Source organism: Rhinatrema bivittatum, chromosome 17 (genome assembly GCF_901001135.1).
Source record: "Rhinatrema bivittatum chromosome 17, aRhiBiv1.1, whole genome shotgun sequence".
NCBI lineage: Eukaryota > Metazoa > Chordata > Amphibia > Gymnophiona > Rhinatrematidae > Rhinatrema > Rhinatrema bivittatum.
In genome coordinates, this window is record NC_042631.1 from 6,972,776 (window position 1) to 6,998,201 (window position 25,426).

The following is a 25,426-nucleotide window of genomic DNA, read 5'->3' on the forward strand; positions in this document are numbered from 1 at the left end:
GGCTGCAGATCTCGTGTTTTGGGGCTTACACGACAGGGTGAGGGGTCCGGGTCAACTGGGGGGCGTGCAGGATAAAGAATCAGAGGAGTCTAGATGACCTCGAGATTGACTGGGCAAACTGGTGGAATAACTGGGAATGCCCCTCATGCGAGCGTATTTTAAAATCTGCTTACATGCGTGCGTTAAAGCGGCAAAGTCCTATGGGAGGTACACAGAGTAGGCTTGCTCGTGTACCCTCTTAAAATTAGGAGTCTACTTACCCGCAGGACGCATATTTTAAATTACGCGGACAAGTGCGTGCGTGGTTTAAAATTCAAGCATATGTCCGCTCGCACGCCGACAGGCAAGCGTATGGTGACATGCACGCTCGTCTTAAAAATCGCCTGTTAGGAAGCAGAAACCGGAGGGAGAGGTACAGCATTGGGGGTGAAATACTCTTAAGCACAAAAGAAGAGCAGGATCTGGGGGCGATGGTACCTGATGATCTTAAGATGGCCAAAGAGACGGATAAAGCAACAGCAAAAGCCAGACAGATGCTTGGCCGCACAGGGAGAGGAACGGTCAGCGGAAGAAGGGAGGTGACATTGGTTTTGCTCACGCTGGAAAGCAGAGAAGCCGTGGGCGAGCAGGCCATTCTGTAAAGCCTCCGACAGCAAACGTAACTTGGCTTGTCGGCGTCTGAGAACCTGTTCTGGGTAAGCCAGACAGAGAGAGAAGGTGGCCTGACAGGACGTAGCCCAAGACAGTGCTGACAGACCGGCGTTTGGGGTCTTAGCCCGGGATATTTTAGTCGTATGTCCCCTGGTTCATGCAGAAAGAAAGGGCTGGTCGCCCAGACTAACAAAATATCAAAATTGCGGGGGCTGGCCCGGTGACTCAGTGGGTTTGACACCCAAGTCAGGCAGTTAACGGCTGGGGATGCTGCGGAGGGAGTCGCAGCCGTCGCTTGAGAGCAACACCTGGAAGCCAGAGCCGGGGTCCGCGTAGATCGGGTGCAGCTCCTGGGCTGAGAGCTAGGGGGATACAACAGCAGCAGGAAGGAAATCTCCAGGCACCGTTGTGAGCGGAGGCGGAGGAGGCCGGAGCCTGACAGAGAGCGGTTCTGACTCAGCTGGAAGAACCCAAAACGGAGGGGGTTTACTGAGCTTCCGTACCGCAGCTTAGCAGACTGCGCGGCGCTTTCCCCCGAGTTACTAACAGGGCCCAAGCAGCTCGAATGAGAGAGAAAAACCTGGTGATTTCCCAAAAACTCGGAGGGTCTTGTGAGACTCCACCACCTTTAGGCACTAAAAGTAAAAAAAAATATATCTTAAAATTCAAGTGGCAAAGGCCCCTCCCCCTTTCCAACTTCAAGCCTATGACACAATGAGCCCCCTAGCCAGACCCCTCCCGTCATACCTTAGTGTCCCTGCTGGCCTAGCGGGGCCTGGAGCGCCCCCTAGGCTCCGGGCCCTGCGCCATCTGATGGCCATCAGGGACACTAAGGTATGACGGGAGCTGGGAAGAGGGCAGGGGCCTTTGTGCACATTTTTATTTTGTGCCTGGGGGGTGCCACTAGAAGTGGTGCGACTGGGATCTCACGAGACTCCCAGGTTTTAACAATCTTTGGCCTGGGGGTTCATCCAGGTCACTCAGGTCCCTTTAACTGACAGCCCCGGGGGAACGTTAGCTACGAGTTGCAGCTAACGTTCATTAAAACAACGCTGCTTGCAATTTTTCAGGCGAGCTGCGATATTTTATTTGAATGCCACTGCCTAGAAATGAGCTGCTTTGCATCTCATTACCATACTTGCACTATTAGGGGTAAGATAACATGTGCAATTTAAAATATTGCACATTATTGCTACCGCACGGCCTTTAACATGGGTTAAACTTCTAACCCGGCTTGGGGAACTGACCCCCCCTGAGTTTGCAAACTTGGGTATTTGATCAGATCTGTGTTTGGTTCATGAAATGAGATCAAAGGAAAGCGTGCCCGAAATTCATGCCCATTCCCCAGTATTTATTACTTTGCATGTTAGCAGCAAACCTATTACAAGATCACAAATTCTGGGTTAACAGCAGCATGAATAACAATTTACTATCCACGGATCACACTCAGTGGCAGCTTTCACAGTGACAAGACATTGCAATCAATGGCGTGTGCCCTTTTGTAACCTTACAATCCCGCCTGGATTCCAACTAAAGATATTACGGAAGGGCTTAGGAGAGGAAAAAAAAAATCACATTTTCTCTTACCTGGGGTCTTGTTCTCGGCTCTGTGGGAGAGAAAACAAAATTAGCAACGCAGGAGATGTCGCTATTACAGTTCATCTGATGCACTTAGCTCAGAAGTTCTCCAGATAGCCCTTCCCCCTCTCCAGTCTCTTCCACCGCGGATGCCTCAGCAGGGAGTGTGGCCTGGGGCATCTTTCCAGGAAAAGTGGCTGAATTCCCACCAGGATCCAGCTGGTTTGCTTCCAATCACAAAGGACCCTCCCTTTTCTCGCCCTGTAGGGATGCACATGTTGTGCTGCTTTGTGTCATTTCCAAATAAATACAACTAAATGTTCCCTTCGTGTTGTTTGGGGCTTTTTGCATGCACTAAAACTCAAAACATAGCAAGAAAAAAGCAAGAGCCCAAAACACAAGGAAATGAAAGATTTTGCCCTGCATAGCCCTGTCTCTCCCTCAGAATACAGCTGGCTGCTAAAACGTGCAAACTGGGGGAGACCGATGGCGCGGACGGCACCGTCTGATTAATAATGTGGGTGGGAGGGGGCAGGATCCCTTAGAGCAAAACCTTCTGCAGTGCAAGCAGAACGCCCGGCACGCTTTGAATATGTGAATGGGCTCCCTCTGGCATTATTTTCAATTTCTAAATATCCCCAAACCTACCAAAGTGGCTTCCTATCAGAGGCCTTGCAGGTCCTTATCTGTTATATATACACAGCACTCCCAGATACAAGAGCTGCCCAAAGCAGTGTATAACAATAAACATCAAACAAACATCAAAATAAGAAAAAAAAAAAAAACCTTAACATCAATTAAAAAACATATTTTACAAAATTCTGATCCACCCCCATACAATAATTAGCATAGCGCCAGAAATATAATGCCTGCAGCCTTATTTCTTCTGCCCTTATTCTCCACACAGCCATTATCTACCTAAAAATAGCCAGTTTTTACTTTTTTTTCTAAAACCCAAATAATTTGATTCCAGTCTGACCTCTAAAGATGCTAAATTCACAGTTTAGGAGATGTCCTATGTCTCAAGAGAACCAATCAGGAGCAGAGCTGCCCAGTTCCAGCACCTGTACCACTGGCTGACAGGGCTGAGGGGCACATTTGGGACTGGTGGGTTCTTTCCTGATGCAGGGAAAATTACACTTTCTCCAGCCCGTGCAGATCTACCTCATGCATATTCATTGTGGATCTCCTGAAAACCAGGCCTGTTTGTGGCACTCCAGTTGTCTACCCCTGCACTATGCACTAGCTCTTAAGAGAATGGGACTTTCCTCATGCTCTCCCCTTCTCTGGTGTGCAGGTCCCTGTACAGTAATGGAGCTGCAATACTCTCCTGAACAGAAGAGACTGAGCTAATTCTTCCTACTCAGCAGCTCTGAAAGTAATCTCCCTGTCAGGCAGTCCTCAATCGGACTCCCAACCAACATCCACTCTGCAAACCTTAAGGATGGGACCAGTTCCCCTATCACTACTCTCCAACTCTTCTGATGTCTTCTCAATTTCAGGATCTTCCTTGGACGTATGGCCCGAGGGCTCTGACCTTGAGCTTTAGTCACCTTCTCAAGACAGAACACTGGGCGAAAGAGAATACGAGTCAAAGTGGCTTCCTGAGTTTTGTAAAACCACACTCCTTAGCAAGGTATCTTCCACTGGGGAGCGTCAGGGAACAGTACACATGCCAGCGCTCTCCGACATCACCCATCTAGCCTCCTGGGAAGACTCCAATGAATATGGTGAGGGATGCTTTAATGACCACCCCCCCATACACACTCTTACATCAAACAGCCATAAACCTGGAGGGTTTCAGCACAGGAATTACAGGAGCAGGCGTGCAGCAGAGGATGGAACATCCTAATCCAAGCCCATGCTCCCAGCAACTGCTGAACTGATACCCTGGATCTGAGTATACTCTCCTGGGACAGCATGCTGCGTTTCAGGATAGGAAAGCTGCCTGTCAGGGCCTAGCAGCACAATACTGAGTGACTTCACAAAGCAGGCTGGGAAGCCCAGATGAGACCCTCACAACTCATTAGCCGCAGGCTGGGTTTAACACGGGGTCTCCAGGGGAGACAGCCAGCTCTTTGCTGTTCTGTAGAATCAGCCCCGTCTCTCCAGCAGCTGTACTTCTGATGATTATATCAGCTTTTTCCCACTGGAATTAAGAAAGTTTTGCAGTTCTGCACAGGGTGTGTAATGGATGCTGTAGACACAAGAGACTTGAAGCCAAATGGCAAGAGTTGAATCAGCAGGAGCTGATACTCCGTGACTCCACAAGGACCTCCTGATCTCTATTTCTGTCCCAGATAATAGAACTAATCATCTATAAAACGCTCATTTTAATGATGTTCTGACCCGCACTCGTGCTTGAAAAACTCCCTGTACTGTTCCTGAACACAGCTATTTATTTGTTGCTGACTAGCATCTACACAACTTGTTAAAATAATGCTGTGACATAGCACAGTGAGCCGCTGAGCTACTACACTCCCCCTATGTGCAAGAGGCAAGACGGAGAGACTGGTGTTCAGGATCCCGCTCTGCACCCCATCCTCCCTAGCCCGGCCTTTGAAAGCGCTGGGGGAACAGCAGAGACTGAACACTAGTGTGCAGAATGGAGGTAGGGCCGGATCTGGGTTCATTTTACAAATTTATGGACAAATGTAAATTCTGCTCAGCCTCACATCAATTTCAAAAGCTCAGATATGCAGAAAAATGGTTGAGTTAGCACAAATTTAAAATGGGGGAGGAGCTTCAACTTTAGCTGCCAAATGGCGCATCTGCTCACAAGCTTCACACGAGTGCTAATTCAATCACTTTTCTGCACGTGTCACCATGAGGACAATGCATGCGCATGTCCTTGACTAAATCATACATAAATGATGCTCGTAGGAGGTGCTAGAAAAAGTGGTTTATCAGCATTTTGCGGAAGGCAGGAGGTCTGCGACCCTGTCAATCTGCTTTTAGAAAGGGATTTAGTAGGGAGACCTGGCTACTGGCTTTACTGAGTGATGTCAGGGTGCAGGCAGATAGTAGCCAGGGTTCACCCGTGCTCGACACAGTGGATCATTCCCTTCTAATAGATCACTGGGGTGAAGGGTCTGGCCTTCCACTGCCTGATGTCACTTTTGTTGAGTAGAACTCAGAAGGTAGTATGAGGAAATTGTTTTATATTCTATTTTTTCAGACATTTCATTCAGCTAATGTGGATCAAGTGGAGGCCATGGATAATCTGAATAGGTGCAAGAAAGCAACAGTCTATTGGTTATTTAGCAGGGGCAGATCTATCATGACGCAGGGCGAGGCGGCAGAATTTTGGAGCATTAAAAGGTGCCCCTGCCAAACACCCCTGCCACGGTGGCCCCCTCACCCTGCCTCCAAAGACAAAAGCAGTACCTAATGATGGACATCCCGCAGGGGGGGCTGGGAGCAGGCGGGAAATCAAGAACTGCGATGGCGCGGTTTCAGTGATGTGCCCGCAGGTTCCCACCCTCCACGGGGAGAAGAAAAGAAACGCAGCAGCGGTGTTTGTGGCCTGCAGGGGTTCCCATCCCCAACGGGCAGGAAGAAACAGTGAGGCTAGGCATTAAAAGAGGAACATGAGTGAGAGAGAATGGCTTCCTCTTCCGTCAGCTCAGCCCCCTTCCCACCCTTCTTAGTGAGAAGAGAAGATAAGAGGAGAGTGAGTACCCATCTCCTAGCTCAGTCCCTCTTCACTTCAAATAGCTCTGCTTCCCCTCCCTTCTCAGGCCGATACAGTACAGTGCGCACTGTTAGCCGGCATTTGGATGCATGTTTTCAATGCGCTAGCTTTACCCCTTATTCAGTAAGGGGTAATAGCGCGTCCAAAACACGCGTCCAAACCCCCGAACCTAATAGAGCCTGCAGCATGCAAATGCATATTGATGGCCCTATTAGGTATTCCTGCGCGATACAGAAAGTAAAATGTGCAGCCAATCCGCACATTTTACTCTCAGAAATTAGCGCCTACCCAAAGGTGGGCATTAATTTCTGCCAGCGCTGGGGAAGTGCACAGAAAAGCCGTAAAAACTGCTTTTCTGTACACCCTCTGACTTAATATCATGGCGATATTAAGTCGGCGGCCCCCAAAGTTTAAAAAAGTAAAAAATAAAAAAAATGTAAAATTTATAATGGGCCCGTGGCTGGCGGGTCGAAAACTGGACGCTCAATTTTGCCGGCATCCAGTTTCCGAACCCGTGGCTGTCAGCGGGCTCGAGAACCGATGCCAGCAAAATTGAGCGTCAGCTGTCAAACCCGCTGACAGCCGCCGCTTCCGTCAAAAAAGAGGCGCTAGGGATGCAGTAGTGTCCCTAGCGCCTCTTTTTACCGCTGGGCCTAATTTTAACAAATTAAAATACTGAATTGCCCGCTCGCCTGCGTTTTTACTGTATTGGCCCGTAAGAAAGAAAGGAGTGACTGAGTGAGCAGGAGGAGAGAAGGGCATGGCGCACAGAGTGGGGGGGATGGGAAGAGAGGAGATTTGAATGAGGATAGGGGAGAAGAAGGAAGGAGGTGTAGGGGAGACAGAGGGGAAAGAGAACAGAAGGAGGTAGGAGAGAGATGAGGAGGAGAGTAACGGAGGTGGAACAGCTCCCCTATGAGGAAAGACTAAAGAGGTTAGGGCTGTTCAGCTTGGAGAAGAGATGGCTGAGAGGAAAATGACAGAGGTCTATAAAATCATGAGAGGTCTAGAACGGGTAAATGTGAATCGGTTATTTACTCTTTCAGATAACAGAAGGACTAGAGGGCACTCCATGAAGTTTGCAAGTAGAACATTTAAAACAAATCAGAGAAAATTATTTCACTCAAAGCACAATTAAGCTCTGGAATTTGTTGCCAGAGGATGTGATTAGAGCAATTAGTGTAGCTGGGTTTAAAAAAGGTTTGGGATAAGATCCTGGAGGAGAAGTCCGTTAACTGCTATTAATTGACTTAGGAAATAGCCACTGCTATTACTGGCATCAGTAGCTTGGGATCTATTTAATGTTTGGGTAATTGCCCTGGCTTGTAACCCGGATTGGCCACTGTTGGAAACAGGATGCTGGGCTTGCTGGACCATTGGTCTGACCCAGTATGACAACTTCTTATGTTCTTATATGTGCACCCGCTTAGATAGGAAATACTGTGCAAGTGTAATCATTCTTTTCTGAATCTGACATGTCATGCATCTCCTGCTAAATGGAGAGCATTGCTTGCAGCAGAAAACTCTTATCCTCTGCCCTGCTCATGGACTCTCTGCTTTTCTTGTATTCTCAGAGATTGTCAACCTTCCACATAAGCAACTCGGATGCCTGCGGCATCAGAAAAGCAAAGCGGCTGATGGGCTGACCGTCTCCTTTGGGTTTATTAAAGATTCTCCTGGCAGGAATTCTGAAGGGTTTTTGTTTTTCTGCTGAACAGAAACGTGAGGAACTTGAAAGAGCACTGGACTCAAGAGACTGAGGCCTTTTTTAACCAAACTATCGGCAATCTTTTAGAAGCATTATTATTCCCCTACTCAGCATGTCTTGGTGTTGTGGTCAAACAGTGTCCTCTGTGCACAAATGCAGTTGTGTCCAAGAAAGTCATCAAAACACTTGATTGGTTTCTATGGTCAGGAAATATGAAGAATGTGGCCTGGCTTGAGACCAAAGTTAAGAGGTTCTCCCATCCCTTAACTACAAGCAACCTGACAAGGAGAAAGGTGGTTCCCGTGTCAATTAGACATCTCTTTGGAACTCATCAATTATCCGTCTAATGCATCGTTTCAATACAAAAGCAAACCATAGACATCCTTTGTTTTAACTTTGCTTCAGTACCAATGATAACATAATTCAAATTCTCAGGGATTATGAAGTCAATGTGCATTCTTTGCATTTTTTTGTGAAAGGGACATGCCGGAATATTCACAAGTCACTCTCTATCAGCCCATGGTGTGATATCATTGGAAGACAGCTTGACACATGACCTGGCTCATGACCTGGCACTGCCCTAGTTTTAAGGTTTTTTACCAGACTGGGTGCCCTGTGTATCTGCTGTGCTTACCTCAGGTTTCAGCAAGGCTAATTCATTGAAGGTGTTCAGCTGCCTGGTTATCTCGGCCATCTCGGTCATCAACTTTCCTATCTGGACTTTCACTTCTGCCAAGACTTCCGACATGTGGGCACTGGCCACGGCTTCCTGCAAGTCCAGCAAGTGGAGGGCCCGTCGTTCTTCCTCACGGGCCAACTGGCGCATGTTGTCAAACTCTTGCACAATAATATCCTTCATCTCACTCCGGGTCACCTATGTGGCAAACACACAATTGACAAGAGGAACATTGTATTAAAAAGAAAGGTGAACCGTGGCTAGAGCACACTGCATTATTATCATCCATCATCATAAAATGCCGATGCAGGGCCCCAATGGTATCTTACACTAAAATGTCTGGGCTAGCAGCAAGATCAAACGGTAGAGTAGAGGAATGCACCATCTTTCCAGAATAGCCTCCAATGGTCCACTCCCAATTCTAGATTGAATTACCCCTCGTGTTTGACGTTGAATTAGAGTTTAAGAGAGCAGGAGCTTTTATATCTCCAGTCCACAGCAAGAAATCTCAGGCCCAGTGCCTTGGTGAGGAAGCTGGGCCTTGGCTGAGGGATTTGCTGCTAGCTCACACCCAGTGGCTGGTTATATATTTCTCTCTGTGATTTTGTCCACCCTTCCTGTCATGGAGAGAGGGCAGAGCCTGGGAAGTATTTTTGCTGGTGAGGAGTTTTATATTTGTGGCTGGAGGTTGCCTTTTAGGTAACCTGACTGGGCACCCCTGTGTCCCTCAGTACAGAAGAAGCAGAAGTGGGGTGGAGAACTGAAGGAGAAGAGCTACTGATCTGGTGCTCACCCAGTGGAGAGAGAGGGAGCAGGCGAGGACAGAGGAACATCAAGCAGTGCGGCCCACGTATGGAAGGAGAATCCTTTGAAGATGAAGAGGAGCCTGTTCACAGGATACCCAGGGATAGCACTAAATGTCTAGAAAAGAATGGAGGGGACCCAGGGAAGAATGTAATGGATTATGCAATAACTGTTCCTGAACATCAATGTGACAAGAAGAAAATGTACACAGCGCCTAATAATTGCCATTTAACAAAGAAATCTTGTACTCTGGATGGCTTATTGGCACTTAGAAGGATAGAGCACATTTAAGGCCTGATTTTCAAAAGGATTTACATACTTAAAATTGTAAATGCACCTTAACCGTATAAGTGGGCTTCTGAAAATTGATATATGCCATTGAATTGTCAATAGGTTTCACCTGTGTTAAGAGCACTTAATGCAGGTAAATTTTTTTTGAAAATTGCTCCCATAGTGTATTACATTTACATGCGTAGCTCCTTTGAAAATTCTCCTGAATAATGCCTTGGGCTTTACTGGTTTATCCCTCCCCCCACCCTCCCCTCAGCAGGACTTGCATTCAGGAAAGACAGAGACAGAGAGAGTCAAGGGCTTAGCTGCAGTTCTGAGTGTGAGCCCCTGTTCACCTAAAGTGTAGCCCAGGTAGGCGTTATACATGCTAGAAAGACCCAACTGAAGACCCACATCTTCTGTGAAAAGGTTCACCTCCCAAACTCCTGTGGACACGCCCTACCTCAAACCCTTCCGCTCTGCCATATCCTTTTTCACCGGCCCCTTTATCACCCTCCACATATCTATTTACTAGCAGTGACTGTGCTGCCTGGAGCGGTTGATGGTCCAAGGTGAAGCACCAAATCTGCTTCATTTTTTTTTTCAGGTAATTTGTAGATTCTGATAACTTTCGTTAGAGAAACATCACTTATTCACAGATGTTCCTACACATAAGCTGTGAAGATCCCATAGGTCCATTTTGCAGAAGTGCTCTACAAAGCTCGCCTACCGCATCACCTCTGGATAATTCTTATGTTGGTCCAATAAAACAGGTCACCTGCTGTGAAGAATCCAGGTTTGTCTGAAAAATTTGCACCACATTTTTTAAAGGTTTCTTTATTGTAAGGAAGAATCGTGACATGTCCCATATCACTCAACCACAATTAAGCTCTGGAATTCATTGCCAGAGGATGTGGTTAAGGCAGTTATTGCAGCTGGGTTTAAAAAAAATTTTGAATAAGTTCCTGGAGGAGAAGTCCATTAACTGCTATTAATCAATAGGATTTAGCCACTGCTTATTGCCAGCATTAGCAGCATGGGATCTATTTAATGTCTGGGTGCTTGCCAGGTACTTGTAGCCTGGATTGACCACTGTTGGAGACAGGATACTGGGCTTGATAGACCCTTGGTCTGACCCAGTATGGCAGGACTTATGTTGTTAAGTAATGTATGATTGCATCTGTAAAACAATTAGGAACTAGGAACGAGTTTGGTTGAAAAGAGGGTGATAATAATTATAGAGCTTTGCTCTTTTGTGGAGTCCTTCTCAGCTCCTTTCTTTATTATTAGCCAGGGTCCCAGCCTATCAGGATGCTGGAAACCAAACCAAATATTTTATCTTCCTTCTACAGGAGAGTACAGAAAAGCAGAAAAAACTGCTTTTCTGTACACCCTCCAACTTAATATCATAGCGATATTAGATCGGAGGCCCCAAAAATTAAAAAAAATTAAAAATCTGCTCGCGGCCCGCGGGTTGGAAGACAGATTCTCAATTTTGCCGGCGTCCGTTTTCCAAACCCGTGGCTGTCAGCGGGTTCGACAACCGATGCCGTTAAAATTAAGCGTCGGCTGTCAAACCCGCTGACAGCCGCCGCTTCTGTCAAAAAGGAGGCGCTAGGGACGCGCTAGTGTCCCTAGCGCCTCCTTTTTACTGTGGGCCCTAATTTGCATAACTTTCTGGCCTGGGCGTGCATCGGGAGAGCGGGTGCTTGCCTGCTCTCCCACGCCGTTTACTGTATCGGCCCGCATGTTAATTATTCTCTGGGTAGTCACGCACTTCTAGAATTTCTAACCTAGTACTATATTGTATTTTACCTATAAAAGAAGGATCAGTTCATGTATACAAGGAGATGCTAGTGATCAGTTTGTTAGAGAAATGGCATCAGCATCTCCCAAGAATACTTATATTGATCAATAAAAAATTATACTTGCTACAAAATCTAAGTGTTCTTGTATCCCTAGATATAAGCATCATAAAGAATGGCTTGGCACTTAACAAGAGTTGTCAGGAAACAAAAAATGACAGGAGTCAGGGTGGCACCTCATAGACTAACCAGTTTATTGAAAAAATGAGCTTTTGAGGACAGAGTCCACTCCTTCAGATGCATGAAGTGATGTACAGGAAATGGGTAAAATATACACAGAAGAAAGAGAAGGCACTGGATTAGGCAGGATATTATAGTATAGCCTACTGACAATAGAACCAATAGAACATTTCAACCTTCCAGGACATTCTCTATCTGACCTTAAGGTTTCCATACTCCTACTGCTGAATTGGAACTCATCCAAAACTTAACACCATCATCCTAGGTCTGAACAGAGACAATGGTGTCACAAGTCAGTACAACCATCTATGAACTTAACTGTTCTCAATCATTCTGTCTTTTCACACTTACCTCAATTGTCAGTAGGCTATACTATAATGCTCTTAACACTCTCTCCACACCATGTCCTGCCTAATCCAGTACCTTCTCTTTGTTCTGTATATATTTTAGCCATTTCCTGTACATCACTTCATGCATCTTATAAAGTGGACTCTGTCCTTGAAAGCTCATTTTTCAATAAACTGGTTAGTCTATAAGGTGCCACCTGACTCCTGTCATTTTTTGCTACACTAGACTAACACGGCTATCCCTCTGAGTAATTAAGCCATTAATCTGAATAAGCAGGGATTGCTGTCCAATATTATAATTAGGACTTCTGATTTTAGCTCTTTATAAATTGGAAATGTATTTTCCAGATAATTAGGGGCTCTTTGGGTGTATCAACAATTGGTGTTTATTGGCGTTTTCGCAACACAGGTACTGTTGTTGGGTATCTTTTCCGGTTGAATCAAACACAGAAACTTGTTCAGCAAAGGAATCATCGGTGCAAAAAGGCACAAAAATTGCATGGAAGATGTAAGGCAGGCAAGGGGAGAAGTGAGAGAGTACTAGGGGAAGAGGCGTCTTTCTGGTGTTTATGTAATAAACTTCTTTTTTTTTTTTGTTAAAACCTAAGATGAGAAGCACTAATTATGTTTTCCCAAAAGTGTTAAGTATTTTGAGCATTAACTGAAGGAACTTCAGAAAATCAGACGTAAGCTAGGGGTCTCTTCTTAAAGGCATTTTCATCATGGGCAGACAATAAAGGGAAACCCATTTTTCAAAGGATTGACCCAAAATGCCCCTCCCTCCTCCAAGATGACAGTGCTCTGTGTGCTTGATGCCCAGAAGAGGGTCAGACTCAGGCGACAGGAAGGGGCCCAACAGGTGTTCTCGGAGTGCCAATATACTCTTACAGAGCCCACTGGGTGTCTGACTTCAGCACCCAGAGCACAAGCAACCTGAGAGACCCGGCAGGAGCCACCCGAAGGAGAGAATCAGCTACCTGTGTGCTCCAGCTCACAACACCTTGCTCTGTCTGCTCACAGTCAGATGGGATACCCCAGCTGGACAATTCAGGATCAATGCCCTGTTTGTGAGTCATTCTCCATCCAGCTACAGCCCATCTGCATTTCCACAGATATCTTGTGTCTCTTGCCTGAACTGAGTCTGCTGCTGACCCCTCGCCTACTGTCAAATTAATCTCTCTTTTTCTCAAAAGCAATCTTATAAAAAGCTGTAAAAACAAAAAAAACACACACACTTTGGGATGCTCTTCAGAATCTTTTCAAGCCCGCAGATATAAAAGATGCATCCATCAGGGCCCACGAGCTAGAGTTAACCCTCATCTCCAGAAGGAGAATTCAGTGTCACTCAAACAAGATACTTGATGAATAAATTTGCACTCCCTAAATAGAATATTTAGCATAAAGCGTATGGGATGTAATGCATTTTCCCCTTGAACACTTCTTTGTGATTTAGATAGCTAAATACAGTACAGATGTTTGCAGCTGTGGCACAGAGAGACACCTTGGCGTAGCATTTCTCAAATCCATTCCTGGAGAATGGTCAACAGATTTGGATTTTCAGGTGACCAAAATGTGCAGGTTAACCTGGATCATGGACTAACGTATGGAAATCTAATCTCTCGAATATTCACTGATCACTTCCTGGTGAACGTTCTCAAGGACCAGATTTAGCATGGTAACGACAATGGGCAATTCACTTCACTCTCCGCTGCCTTACGGCCCTGTTTACTAAAGTTATTTTCTCTTTCATTCTGAGCCTCTGGGGGCAGGGAAATAACTTTGGCAGCTGAATGTAAGTCGCTTTGACATGGCTGAGCAGACATGAAAGGTGAAATATAAATTACCCCCCAACAGATCCTCATTTTATCCAAGGATGGAGAAGCCGGGTGCACCCCTGATGAGTAAACCTTCATTTTCAGGTGTCCTGAGAGCTAGAAATGCCCCTCTGGAGGCCCTCGGGGGAACCAAACTGGACCTGCTTTCCAAGGTCGCCCCCAATGAACCTGAGCTTTGCTTGCTGCAGCCCTGGTTCAAGGTGACTTCCCTTGGCCTTGTTATTCCGAAAAACAGACTGGTGGGCATCCCTCGGAGGACCAGGGTAGGACTACACACATGAAAGGAGCCCAGAGATGCCCAAACAGCCTGTGAGGTCTAACAGGGGCTCCCCCATGGGGTCAGCAGAGGGTCAGAAGGCAGCCAGATGCAGAAAACCCCTTCTCCCCCCACAAACACATAAAAAGGTAATTTTACTTCTAAGGGTGCAATTTTAGGGCTCCGTATACCGCAGAGTAGCATTTTGGTTCAGGCAGACTGAGTAGAAAACTAAAAATTAAACTTCTGAACTGGATATGGGCATGCGGACAGTGGTGCACTTGTATTATCCACATTCCAGTCATGTGAAACCTAGCACATGTATAATGTTACTGCTAACAATATTTGTGCTGCAAGCCAGTAGACTCCAGCAGGAGAGGAAAGCTTTGATGCCTGGAGGATGAAGGCCTACACACCCGTGCCTTTGTACCAAATTATGCATCTGTGTGACAGAACAAGTAATACGACATTCAGGCAGTGAAAGCCACTACCAGCAGGCTTCAGAAACCTCTTACTTTTAATTAGAGCGCATGTCAGGCTGTGAATGGGGCCTGCCCTGCCTGCGGAGAAACTCCTCATTAAAAATGCTCGCAGGAAGTGCAGCACAAAAGACAGTGGAGGGGAGGAAGGAATGAGGACCGGGGAGGGAAGAGTCAGCCCCACGCAGCCTGAGCTGGTTCACTGGCGCTCACTCCCATCAGCTAGGGCTTCCTGCCAGGGAACGAGGGACAGAGAGGAAATTTTAAAACGAAGAATGAAAAACCCAAATGTAGCATGTGACGGGCCCTCTGCGGAGTGAAATTTTAAGTCTGCCTCTCTAACAGGTGCAAAGCTCTGTACAAAGGAGCTGGGCGTTATTTCTGCTTGGAATTTAGGATCAGCTCTTGCACGTGCATCGCCATCCCCGGGTCTGCACTGATTTTCGGAACGAGTCACCCCAGTGACTGCGGCAGGCTGAACCAGTGCGTTACTCTTACAAGATAGCAGGCAAAGACCCGGTGTTTGCACACAGCCCAGAGTGGTTGGGGAGGACCACACAGGCAGCACTCGGCAGATCACTCCAGTGCCACGTCCTGCCCACCAGCACCGAGTGGCACTGCAGAGTCCTTCAAGAACTTAGTCCTTCTGGCTGACAGGACAGTGCTGCGACGTAACATGCAAACAGGGCCAGAGAGAAGGGGGTCTTGTAGGGAAGAAAAGCAGCCATTCAGAAGCGTCACGGAAAGTGCCAGGACATGCCATGCAGTATCATTACTTGTTATGCTTATTTCCAACTTGATCTCCCCCCCATGACAGTTTTGTATCTGTGTAAAGCTCTGCATATTCCTGGTTGCTGTCTACAAATAATAATGCAGTTGTAAGCAAAAGTTTAGGCATCCCCCAGTCAAAGTGCACATTTTAATGAATCTTTACGTGAACAGAAGTGGGCACAACCACCACATGATACCATGAAAGCTTCCTGAAATATTTAATTCAAAATGACTAGTTATTTGCTGACATTACAGACTGAAAACAATAACAAAGTAAATATGGCATATGCAGAAGTTTGGACTGCCACATGAGTCATTACTCTTCTTGATTGACTTGTTAGGTCTTCAGTTAGCCAGGTGAAGACAATGCCACGTCTCACCCTTCCATAGGAACCCTCTAAGTCCCCACCATCTGTTGGATCCCTAGTTTAACCCCTAGCCTAGGATTAGGAAGGAGGTAGGAGTTAGCAGACCATCCCCTAGAGGCTCCTCCGGTGAGGATGCCTGGACTGGTCAGGCAGAGCCCAGAAGTAGTGGGGCGTTCTGGGCTATGTTTGGAAGAGCATAAGAGAACTGCACTGTTTCCCCATTTATAGGCCCCACAGCCTGATATGAGGGCAAAAGGCAGATTCCTGGCCCAGCGACCAAACAGTCTAGCAGGGGTTGTCTCTGGGAGTTGGAGAAGAGTCGGAGAATCTGATTTTATGGACGAGGCTATTTTTTGGTGTGGATCTTGGTCCAACCTCTGGGAGGATTTTCCTTTGCCTGGAGGAAGTCAAGTAAGAGAGTTGTATTTCCCTGCCTATACTATAAGGAGAGACAGCAGTATCTTATAAACAGAGATGAGAGTTGCATTTTTTTAGAAGATTTTTATTCCTGTTTTAGATGGGTGGATTTTTTTGCACAACTATTGAAGAGGAGAAAATTTTTGCTGCTCCTGTCATTGTTGGGACTTTCTAACCCAGATGTCCAGATCTAACACCAGTGAAAAAGACAGGAGATCCCAGTCTCCACTAAGAGCAAACCTTCTATTACTGAGGAGCAGGACTGAGACCAAAGGTTCTTTTTGGATTTTTGAGATCAACTTGAGATTTGTTGGTGATCAGTTTGAAGATATTTTGGGTTTCTGCAAATTACTGTGGGAACACTCCATAAGCATGTCCATCGTGTTTTTGTGAATACGAGGTAACCCAAAAGCAAGGACATTCCAATTTTAAATACATCTGTGAGAGAAAGACTGGTAGACACCTTCCCCCCTCCTCCATTTGCCTTGGAGGTTTATTTTCATCCTTGCTAAAAAGGATCCCAGCACCCGGGGCCCATGACCTGAGAAAGAGAGAGAAGGAAGTATGTGGCTCAAGGATACCATGTACCCCTGTATTCAGGACACCCACTGAAAAGGGAGGTTCATTTTTAACCTCTCTGGTTGTGACTGTTGTTCTGGACTACTTTCAACAACCATGGGCTCCTCAAAGCAGCTGTCTGAGCATTTGAAAAGGAAGATAATTCACAAATTACAAAGCAGGGGGAAACTATACAAAAAAATCTCCAAATGTTTACAGCTAATAATTTCAACTGTCAGAAACATTGTTAAGAAATGGAAGTTACATGGAACTGTTGAGGTCAAGGCAAGATCTGGAAGACCAAGACAAATTTCTGATAGAACTGCCCATAAACTGGTCAGATCTGAAAAACAGAACCCATAGACCATTGCTGAAAATTTAGCTACTGGAGTAGTTGCGCAGTCTACAGTATAGCATTGCTTAAACATCAATGTTCTGCATGGGAGAGCTGTCAGAAGGAAACCTTTTCTACGACTTCATTGTCTAAAGTATGCAAAAAAAACCCTTGATATGCTAGAAACATTTTAAAACATATTCTAGAAGGTAATGTCCTACAGTCAGCGAAGAAATTGAAGCCAAAAAGTGGAGAGATATTTTAGCAAGACAATGATCCGAAACATAGCTCAAAATAAACCATGAAGAAATGGTCTTTACAGCTCTAGACTTGGATACTATTGAAAATTTTGGGGGAATTTGTGAGGAGTGCATAGAAATAGACCTAAGAATATATCTGCACTGGAAGAGTTCTGCAAGGAAGAGTGAGAAAATTCCAAAAGCAAGAAAGACTCTTAGCTGGATGCAGGAAACATTTGTAAACTCTTATTTCTGGCAATGGAGGACCTAAGCCGCCTCTTAAGATTTCACGCACACACACGTGTGGTGGGGTATTTTAAATGATATGCACATACCTGTGCATATGATATAAAATTGTAGCATATCCCCGCTCACACGACAATACGTGCGTTTATGGGTGCACAAACGTCCCTTATAAATTTAGCCAGATAATGTTTAAGTTTGTGCAGTACCATGTAGAGGTTGTATCAGCTTCTGCTCATTTAGACATTCATTGAAATACAAAATTTGAGCAGGGGTGCCTACATTTCTGCATACAAACAATGGCTACTCGTTACTATTCCTCACTAGCTCCGGGATTTCAGAGTGTTACCACCATCTTTGACCATAAGCGGACAATTTTCAAAGCCTTTTCCGTGGATAAATAGCGATTTACAGAAGTGACTTGGTCATCTGAAAATGGCCTACCCTCAATGCGGGAATGTAAGTCTGCTCGGTGGACCACCATGTGCATACTTTTAGTCACATTTAGAGGAGGTGTTCAGGTGGCAGAATAGATCGATTTTTCAAATCTACACATATTTTCCATGAAAAATGTAGAAGCAGTTGCAAATGTCTGCGGGTAGCTGGCCTCTGGGTCAAGTTTCAAGGGGAGCATACATGTGCACTTACTCTGTGAAATTTGGTGCAAAGACCATGGGCAGGATTTGCCCCATTAATCCTTATCCCCTAATCACCCACGGCTTGACCTCCCTATGATGTATCAGTCCATCGCTTGTTTCTTAATCTATGGAACCAGGAACTCCAGAGGATCTCTCAGACGTGAATTAGATTTCTAATGCAACAAAGAGCAATTCTGCCAGCAGGGATAAGTTTAAGTTACTACCAGCATTCTCCAAGTCAAATGTGACCTCTACTACAAATGCAAGGCTACGGGCTGCCATCTTCCAGTACTCTGAATCACTGACTATTCATATAAATCCAGGTTAAGACAACCTAAGCAACTCTTAGAACATAAGAACATAAGATATGCCATACTGGGTCAGACCAAGGGTCCATCAAGCCCAATATTCTGTTGCCAACAGTGGCCAATCCAAGTCACAAGGACCCAAACAATAAATAAATCACAAGCTACTATTGATTATGAATTAATATCAGTTTATAGATTTTTCCTCCAGGAACTTATCCAAACCCAGTTAGTTACACTAACTGCTGTAACCACATCCTCTGGCAATGAATTCCAGAGCTTAACTATGCGCTGAGTGAAAAAGAATTTTCTTCGATTTGTTTTAAATGAGCCAATTGCTAACTTCATGGAGTGCCCCCTAGTCCTTCTATTATCTGAGAGAGTAAATAACCAATTTTAAAAAAGCAAGGGAGACTAAACCATGCCTGGATGTGGAGGGCTTTTCAATGCACCTTCATTCTCAACAGAGTTAGCTATTGGACTATAGGAGACCTTCATCCTGAGTTTTAAGCCTACCTCTGCAGTTTACGGACAGTTATTCCTCCCGACAGATGAGCACACAAACAGATTGTTTCGTTACCTACACACTCTATTACTGCATTTTAAAAAGTGCAAAAATGAATCTTATATGAACTAGGTTGAATATGATTAACTCTGAGTAACTTTATGTCCAATATTCACTGATCACACGAGTCTTATGTTCTGTTCAATAGAGTACACACAAGCGAAACAGTATTTGTTCATTTAATTTGTCAGTAAAGGAGACGTGAAGAAATAAGGGTAGAAATCAATTAAACTGTGTTTTGTATTCCCAAGAAGGTTGGTCCAAGTCATAGTATGATGAAATTAAGAAAGAGGGAGTGGGAAAGATGAAGCAGGGCTAGTACCACAGTGAATTCAAATCATCAACAGCAGCAGTAATCAACAAAACAATTTTCTCTTTGGAGTAAAAAGCTGAATTGTGAAAAGTGGAAGCATGCTTTTAATTGGATCTGATTCATTTTGGGTCAAAGAGGAAAGTTGTATATTCAACCAAAGCATTCTTCCCTCTGTAGAAACACTCTACAGCTTCTCGCGCTTGTAATCATTTGCAAGCATAAGTAATGCTCTGTGACGTCTGCTGAAGAGACATGTGTGCCCGGAATCACTGAGCCCCTGATGACTCCACATTGTCGCTCCTGCATGCTGGCTTCCAAAAAAGCAAAGTTACGTCCTCTGCAGTCTGGGTGAATGCTACGGTTGACGTGCTCGAGCAGCTTACTGGAGGGACGAGCTTCTGTTGGACTTGACTGGCAGATTTATTAATCTGGTGCACCAACGAGTCAAGGTCGCGCCACAATCCAAAAGGCATTTCCCTAGCCACAGTAGCGGTGTGACGCCTAACCTAAGGCGTAGCAACATGGGAGGGACAATTCGGCCTCAGAAATCCCTGAGGTGACCCGTTTCCTTAACAGAGATCAAACCCTACAGCTCATACCGAACACCAGATGAGGAGGAACACCAGATGAGGAGGAAAAATAAAATATCAGTTATAATGCTGTTCTGCTATATTGCTAGTATCACAGTAAAGATTTACATCTAGACCACGGCATAACAGGCAAGGCACAAAGATATTTCCATTCTTTTCTTTTGTCTAATTTCGGATGGTATACAAATGCAGAAAAGGCAAAAGATGCCAGCAGATGAGAAGTGCCCAGTCTGCCTATCAGCGCCTGCCTATAATGCTGCCAAAGGTCTTAATCTATTAATCGCTTTATTTATCACTGATTTTCCATTAAAAAATCCTTAAGGCAAGCACAACAATACCAAAATCACAATTAAATCAGTTAACAGTAAAACAAAGTCAATGAGTCAATCATAAAAATGGGCAACATAAAATGCTACACAGCAGTAAAAAATATAAACACCTTCAAATACAATATCATAAAACAAAATAAAAGAAAGGTCACTTATTAAAAAAAAGCCTGTTGGAAGAAGCAAGTTGTGACCAGCTTTCAGTCAGATGTGTTCCCTGTGACAGAAAGATACAAAGATGTACTTAGAGAAGGCTCTGCCCTGAGTTGCATCGAGTCTTAATTGAAGACACTGAGGGGCGCACAAGAAGAGCACCATCTGCAGACTGTAGATAGTGAGTGGAAGCGTAATCTCTGAATGTTTGAATGCTCTTATCACACCTCTTCTGCTCTATTCTCGTTTTCCTAGATGGTACATCTTTATGTCCGTCAGTCTCTCCATGCACCGGTGGATCCCCTTCCGACTGTGCTTTTGTAGATGTGGTCTCCAGAACTCGAGGTGGAAGCCTCGCTAGAGATCTGTGCAGAGATAACATTACTTCCCTCCCTTAATGCACCCACGTATACTCGCAGCTTTCTCAGCAACCTTAAAGTCATCAGAGATGAGCCCCTAGGCTCTTTTGTCTCCTGGCTTTAAGAAGAGATGAACATGGACCGCGTTTTGGAAATGGCAAACCATTTCTTTTTCATTGTACCGTCTGCCTTAGATTTCTGATTTGTGCTCCAGAGAGGTCCGTAACCAGGGACGTGTCCTGCATAGGAACAATTCACCCAGCAGCATCCATATATTGATTTTCTGCTTTTTACTCTTATGAAAACCGAAGCCAATTATGTGCTTTCCTGGGGAAGGCATCCATCCACACCATTAACTAACAGTAATTTCCAAGCATTAATGCAGACTCTTTTGTCGCACGCTGCCTGGCTACTGGGACCCAGTGCTGTGCGCTGCCTCCTGTTACACAGTTAGCAAGCTCTCGGAAGATTACAGCTGCAGACTTCAATTTTCTTTTTTTATATAACTGCTACAAAATTAAATTGCACTCTGGGTTTACCAGCACTGGGGGGGAAATGGAAACATAAATATTAATACAATATTTGTAGGAATGGAGACAGAAAGAAGCCTTCTGCAATCTGCTGCCTGGGAAGTTACCCGTCTGGAGTTACAGCGCATTTAAGATTCCGCTCGCTGGCGTTCGCAGCCGAAGGTCTACCTAACGGCTCTCTTTTCAAGCTAGAGTGGAAACATCTATTATGATCGGTTTCCGGGGCAGAACATTACTGTAAAACATGTCAAGGCAAGCCCTCCCTCCGCTCTGCTGCAGACCCCCGGTCTGCCTGGAAAGGTGGTCTGATTGAAGAGTTCCCGCACTTACAGGATGGCGGGCGCCAGGTGCTGCACATCTGTACGCTGCAGTCAGCCACGCTCTACTAAGGCAAGCATTGCTGGGCTCTTCTGATGGGGAAAGGGCAGGAAAGGCTATTGGAAGACCGACGCCCGAGAGACCTTCTGACTTGGCTCTGCTCGGCCCAGACTAAGAGAGGTCTGGATCCTATCGTTAAAGCATTTAGATGGGCTTCACAGAGATTTATGCGAAGGATTGATCATGGAGGGGAACCAGGGGCTGCGGGCTGAAACTGATCCAAGAGAGATTTACTCTAAAATCAAGGCGAAGGTTTTATGTATTATTTCTGCATGGACATTTGATATTCTACCTTTTCCCAAAGTTAGTCCCAAGGCGGATTACAATAAAATTTAAATGAACAGAGGCAGAATGAAAAGATGAAAGGAATCTCTGTTGGGAGCCAAGGGGCAAATCTCTTCAAACTAGCTGCATTTGCGGATGACATTTTAGTGCACATCAAAAGCCCTCAAACCTCTATACCAGTTCTGTTGGAGGAATTTCGGCTTTAAAATAAATTTTGTTAAGTCGGAGAACCTCTCATTACAAGAATCAGCCATAGCTGCATACGGCCCCAACTTTCCGATGAGATGAGCAAAAGATTCATTTGGGCATATATTTTCATAAAGATCCCATGAAATTACAAATGGTGAATTTCCAGAAATTACTGCTCACAACTAGAGACATTTTGTACAATGGCATGGATTTTCCTCTCTCCTTGGTAGGAACGAAAATCCAGATGAAGATTCTCACCACGTGGCTCAATGTTTTTCAACTGCTACTGATCTATTTAACTAATAAAAAATTAGAGAAATTGGAACGTCTCATTCATCAAATTCTTTGGCAATGTAAGAAACCGCACATAGTCTTTTCGACCTTGACAAGGACTCGGGATAAGTGTGGATTAGGTCTAGCTGATTTAAAATCATACAACACAGAATGTCTCCTTTGACACTTGGGAGAGTGGCTTATGGGAACTGGTTTTTACACTCCACTTTCACTGCAACAAGATTTGTCCGATCCTTTGGGCCTCAGGTTTAACACACCCAACTCATTTGGTTATCCCAATCATGAAAACATAGGCAAGATTATGTACCAAATTGCACTGCATCACATTTTCTACCGTTTCAAAGGTAATACAAACTTTACTCCAGGGTTTCGTTCCCTTTTTTTTTTTTTTTTTAAGGATTGGGGACAAAAGAGCGTTCAAGTTGCATAACATCTATGGGGGATAATGGCCAGGTTGCTTCCTTTCAAGATTTACAGCAACATTTCCTAATTGCAGTTCTTTGCATATTTACAGGCATGACATTATGTGTCTTCTTTCGATAAAACTGAGCTCACTGTTGAGAACAGAATTCTTAGCTGATTTATTTGTCCTGGAAGATCCATCCAGGCATATATCTCGTCCTTATACAAAGCACTCAAGAAGAGCGGCACACATATCCACATTGCGCTTCCATAATAGATGGGTGGTGACAAGAACTGGGGATACAGTTAACTCCTCACAGTTACCTTAAAGGATCTGCTAGGCTCCGAACTCTAACAAGAAATATTGCCTTCAAGGATACTCAGTACAAATTTCTTAAGCACTTTTATTACCCTCAAAAGCAGGCACATTTAATGAAGACTGTCACTTCGAATAGCTGTGTTAAATATCAGAGGGAGGTGGACACACTTGGCCATCAATAAAAAATGTCTGGCAGCAAGTAAAGCAATACACGTTCAGGGTAACACTTTTGGAGGCCTCCATATTCCTTTTTGATAATATACTAAATATTTCTCTGATAAATACAGAAAATTGTGGGTATGAAAAGTATTTTTCTTGGCAAAAGAGGCCATCTTACTGAAATGGCTAATGGTAGATCCGCCTTCCTTGACGCAGCTTAAAAATCTTCTGTTTCATATATGTTGTATGGAAAAATATGTGGAGCAGATTTATATCTTTAAAAAACGAAAGCTGTTGGGACTTATCTGTGTTCATTACTGCATGGAGCCCGATGTTGAATGACATGGCATGCTCTTCACTGTTGTGGTCTGTAACTCTATGGATATGGGGTCGGGGGTCTAAGTTACATTGTTTAAGCTCTGCATATGGTTCATCTGAGATGCTGTCTTTCTGCCTATTATACAGCTTTTTGTATTGTATCAAATCCCAGGATGGTGAGCAGGAACCACTCCACCATCTGGGGCAAGTTTGTTCTTGTCTATGTAAACTAAAATGACCAGAGGCATTGAGTACTAGCTTAAAGTACCGATGAGATCTGGCATGCAAAATCCATTTGAGAATAATGTAAGACCCAGCTGAGTCCCTGTTGTGTTTAATGCAGTCCCTCGATGGGAGGTCAGGTGGATGGGCTGGAAGAAGCAGGACGTAGGGGAAGGCCTGGGTGAAAAGTCATGCCTTTGCTGTTTTTTTCTGAATTTAAGGTAACATGGCTCCAGGTGCAGGGTTAGTGGCAGTTTATTCTAAATTTCTGGTGCACAGAAATTGTCGGACAATCTGGCAGCAATCAGCGGAGGAGAGCCATTTGGGAAGATCGGAGTTCCCTTGAGGCCCTGTAAGGGTAGAGAAGTTCGGGGGGGGGGGGGGGGGGGCTTGTTTATTCAAGCATTTGAAAACAATGCAGAGTGTTTTGAATTTTATCCGGCTTTCCACGGAGCCAGTGAAGTTGTTGTAGAATAGGCTTGATATGATCAGTTGCTTTTGCATCTACCAGAATTCCTGTGGCCGTACTCTGAAAGAGCTGGAGATGCTTGTGTGAGGCCATTGTATAGAGCAGTGGTTCTCAACCTTTTTTCTGTCGGAAAACACCTGATAGATGGTTCTCGCATGCGTGACACACTGAACACATGATAGTCACAAGGCTAAATGTACACTTTACATCCACAGGAACCCCACACCCAGCCTCGACCCCCACCAATGGGTATAAAGCAGAACTAGAATATTCCCCATACAAAAGAGATATTCTGGTGTTATCTCAATAACAGCAACACAAACTCTCTCTACTACCAGGCACAATAGCCCTACTTATAAAAAGACAGCAGCTCACCACCAATGCATGTCCTCTTGAGAAAACACAACAAATAAGGTGAGGTATTTTACTAGCCTACATCTAGTTACCTCGCTCACACACAGAACTGACCTTCACCAAGTACAGAAAGACCACAAATTACAAATACAGAGACAGAAACTCGAAAGAAAACCCAAAAAAGCCAATCTGCATGCAGTGCAAACTTGGAGAAATGGAAAGAGAACTATAGCACCTAACAGTCCCAGGATCTGCAATAATGCACACTGACTAATCCGCACAAAGTTACACCTGTATTATGGATCACATAACAACCCTATCTATGAAAAGGCAACACTACAAATATTATACCAGGCCCTAAACACCAATGCACCTCCAGTTAGGAAAACAGAACAGCCAAGCTGCTATAGATCCCCACACAGAAATAGCTATAAAACTATACTAATAAATGTTTCAAAACAGCTGATGAACAGAATAACATCCAACAATTAAAAACTCTTAAAAATTATTAAAAATTCTCCAAATACCAATAAAATGTTTCAAAACAGCAGACACATCACATAATACCCAATAATTAAAATGGCAGTCAATCAAGAAAAATGAACTTTAAAAGCCACCTTTACTTGCCCTGTCCAGGAGTTCTCCTACTCCTTTCCCTTGCAGGCCACACCAGAAGCAGCAGTAGCTGCTGAAACTGTCCTCACGGTCCTCTTCCTTAGGGATCACAACTAGTCTCTGTCTCTCAAACACTCACACCAGTCACACCCTCAGGGCCAGTTTCTGACTCTCACACACCAATCATCTGCCTAACCAGTCTCACACACTAGTCACTTCCCTGATCATTCTCTCCCATACATACACACGTCACCTCTTTAACCACTCTTTCTCAGTCACACACGTTTTCTCTATCTCACTTATACACAGGCTCTCAATCACCCAATCATCCCCTCTCTCTCTCACAGCTACAGCCAGTCAGAAACATGCT

At 44.8% G+C, this 25,426-nt stretch overlaps 1 protein-coding gene across 2 annotated transcripts in view; it reads right to left on the reverse strand.

Annotated features, from left to right (window-relative positions):
* The window catches only part of TRIM44 (tripartite motif containing 44), a 77,079-nt gene that overhangs the window by 40,059 nt on the left and 11,594 nt on the right, over positions 1–25,426 (reverse strand). For both annotated transcript variants that reach the window (XM_029582576.1, XM_029582575.1), the window contains exons 3-4: positions 8,266–8,505; positions 2,239–2,258 (exon numbers count right to left, since the gene is read on the reverse strand). In XM_029582576.1, coding sequence (XP_029438436.1) covers positions 2,239–2,258; positions 8,266–8,505 — 260 coding nt within the window. The remainder of the gene's footprint in view (positions 1–2,238; positions 2,259–8,265; positions 8,506–25,426) is intronic.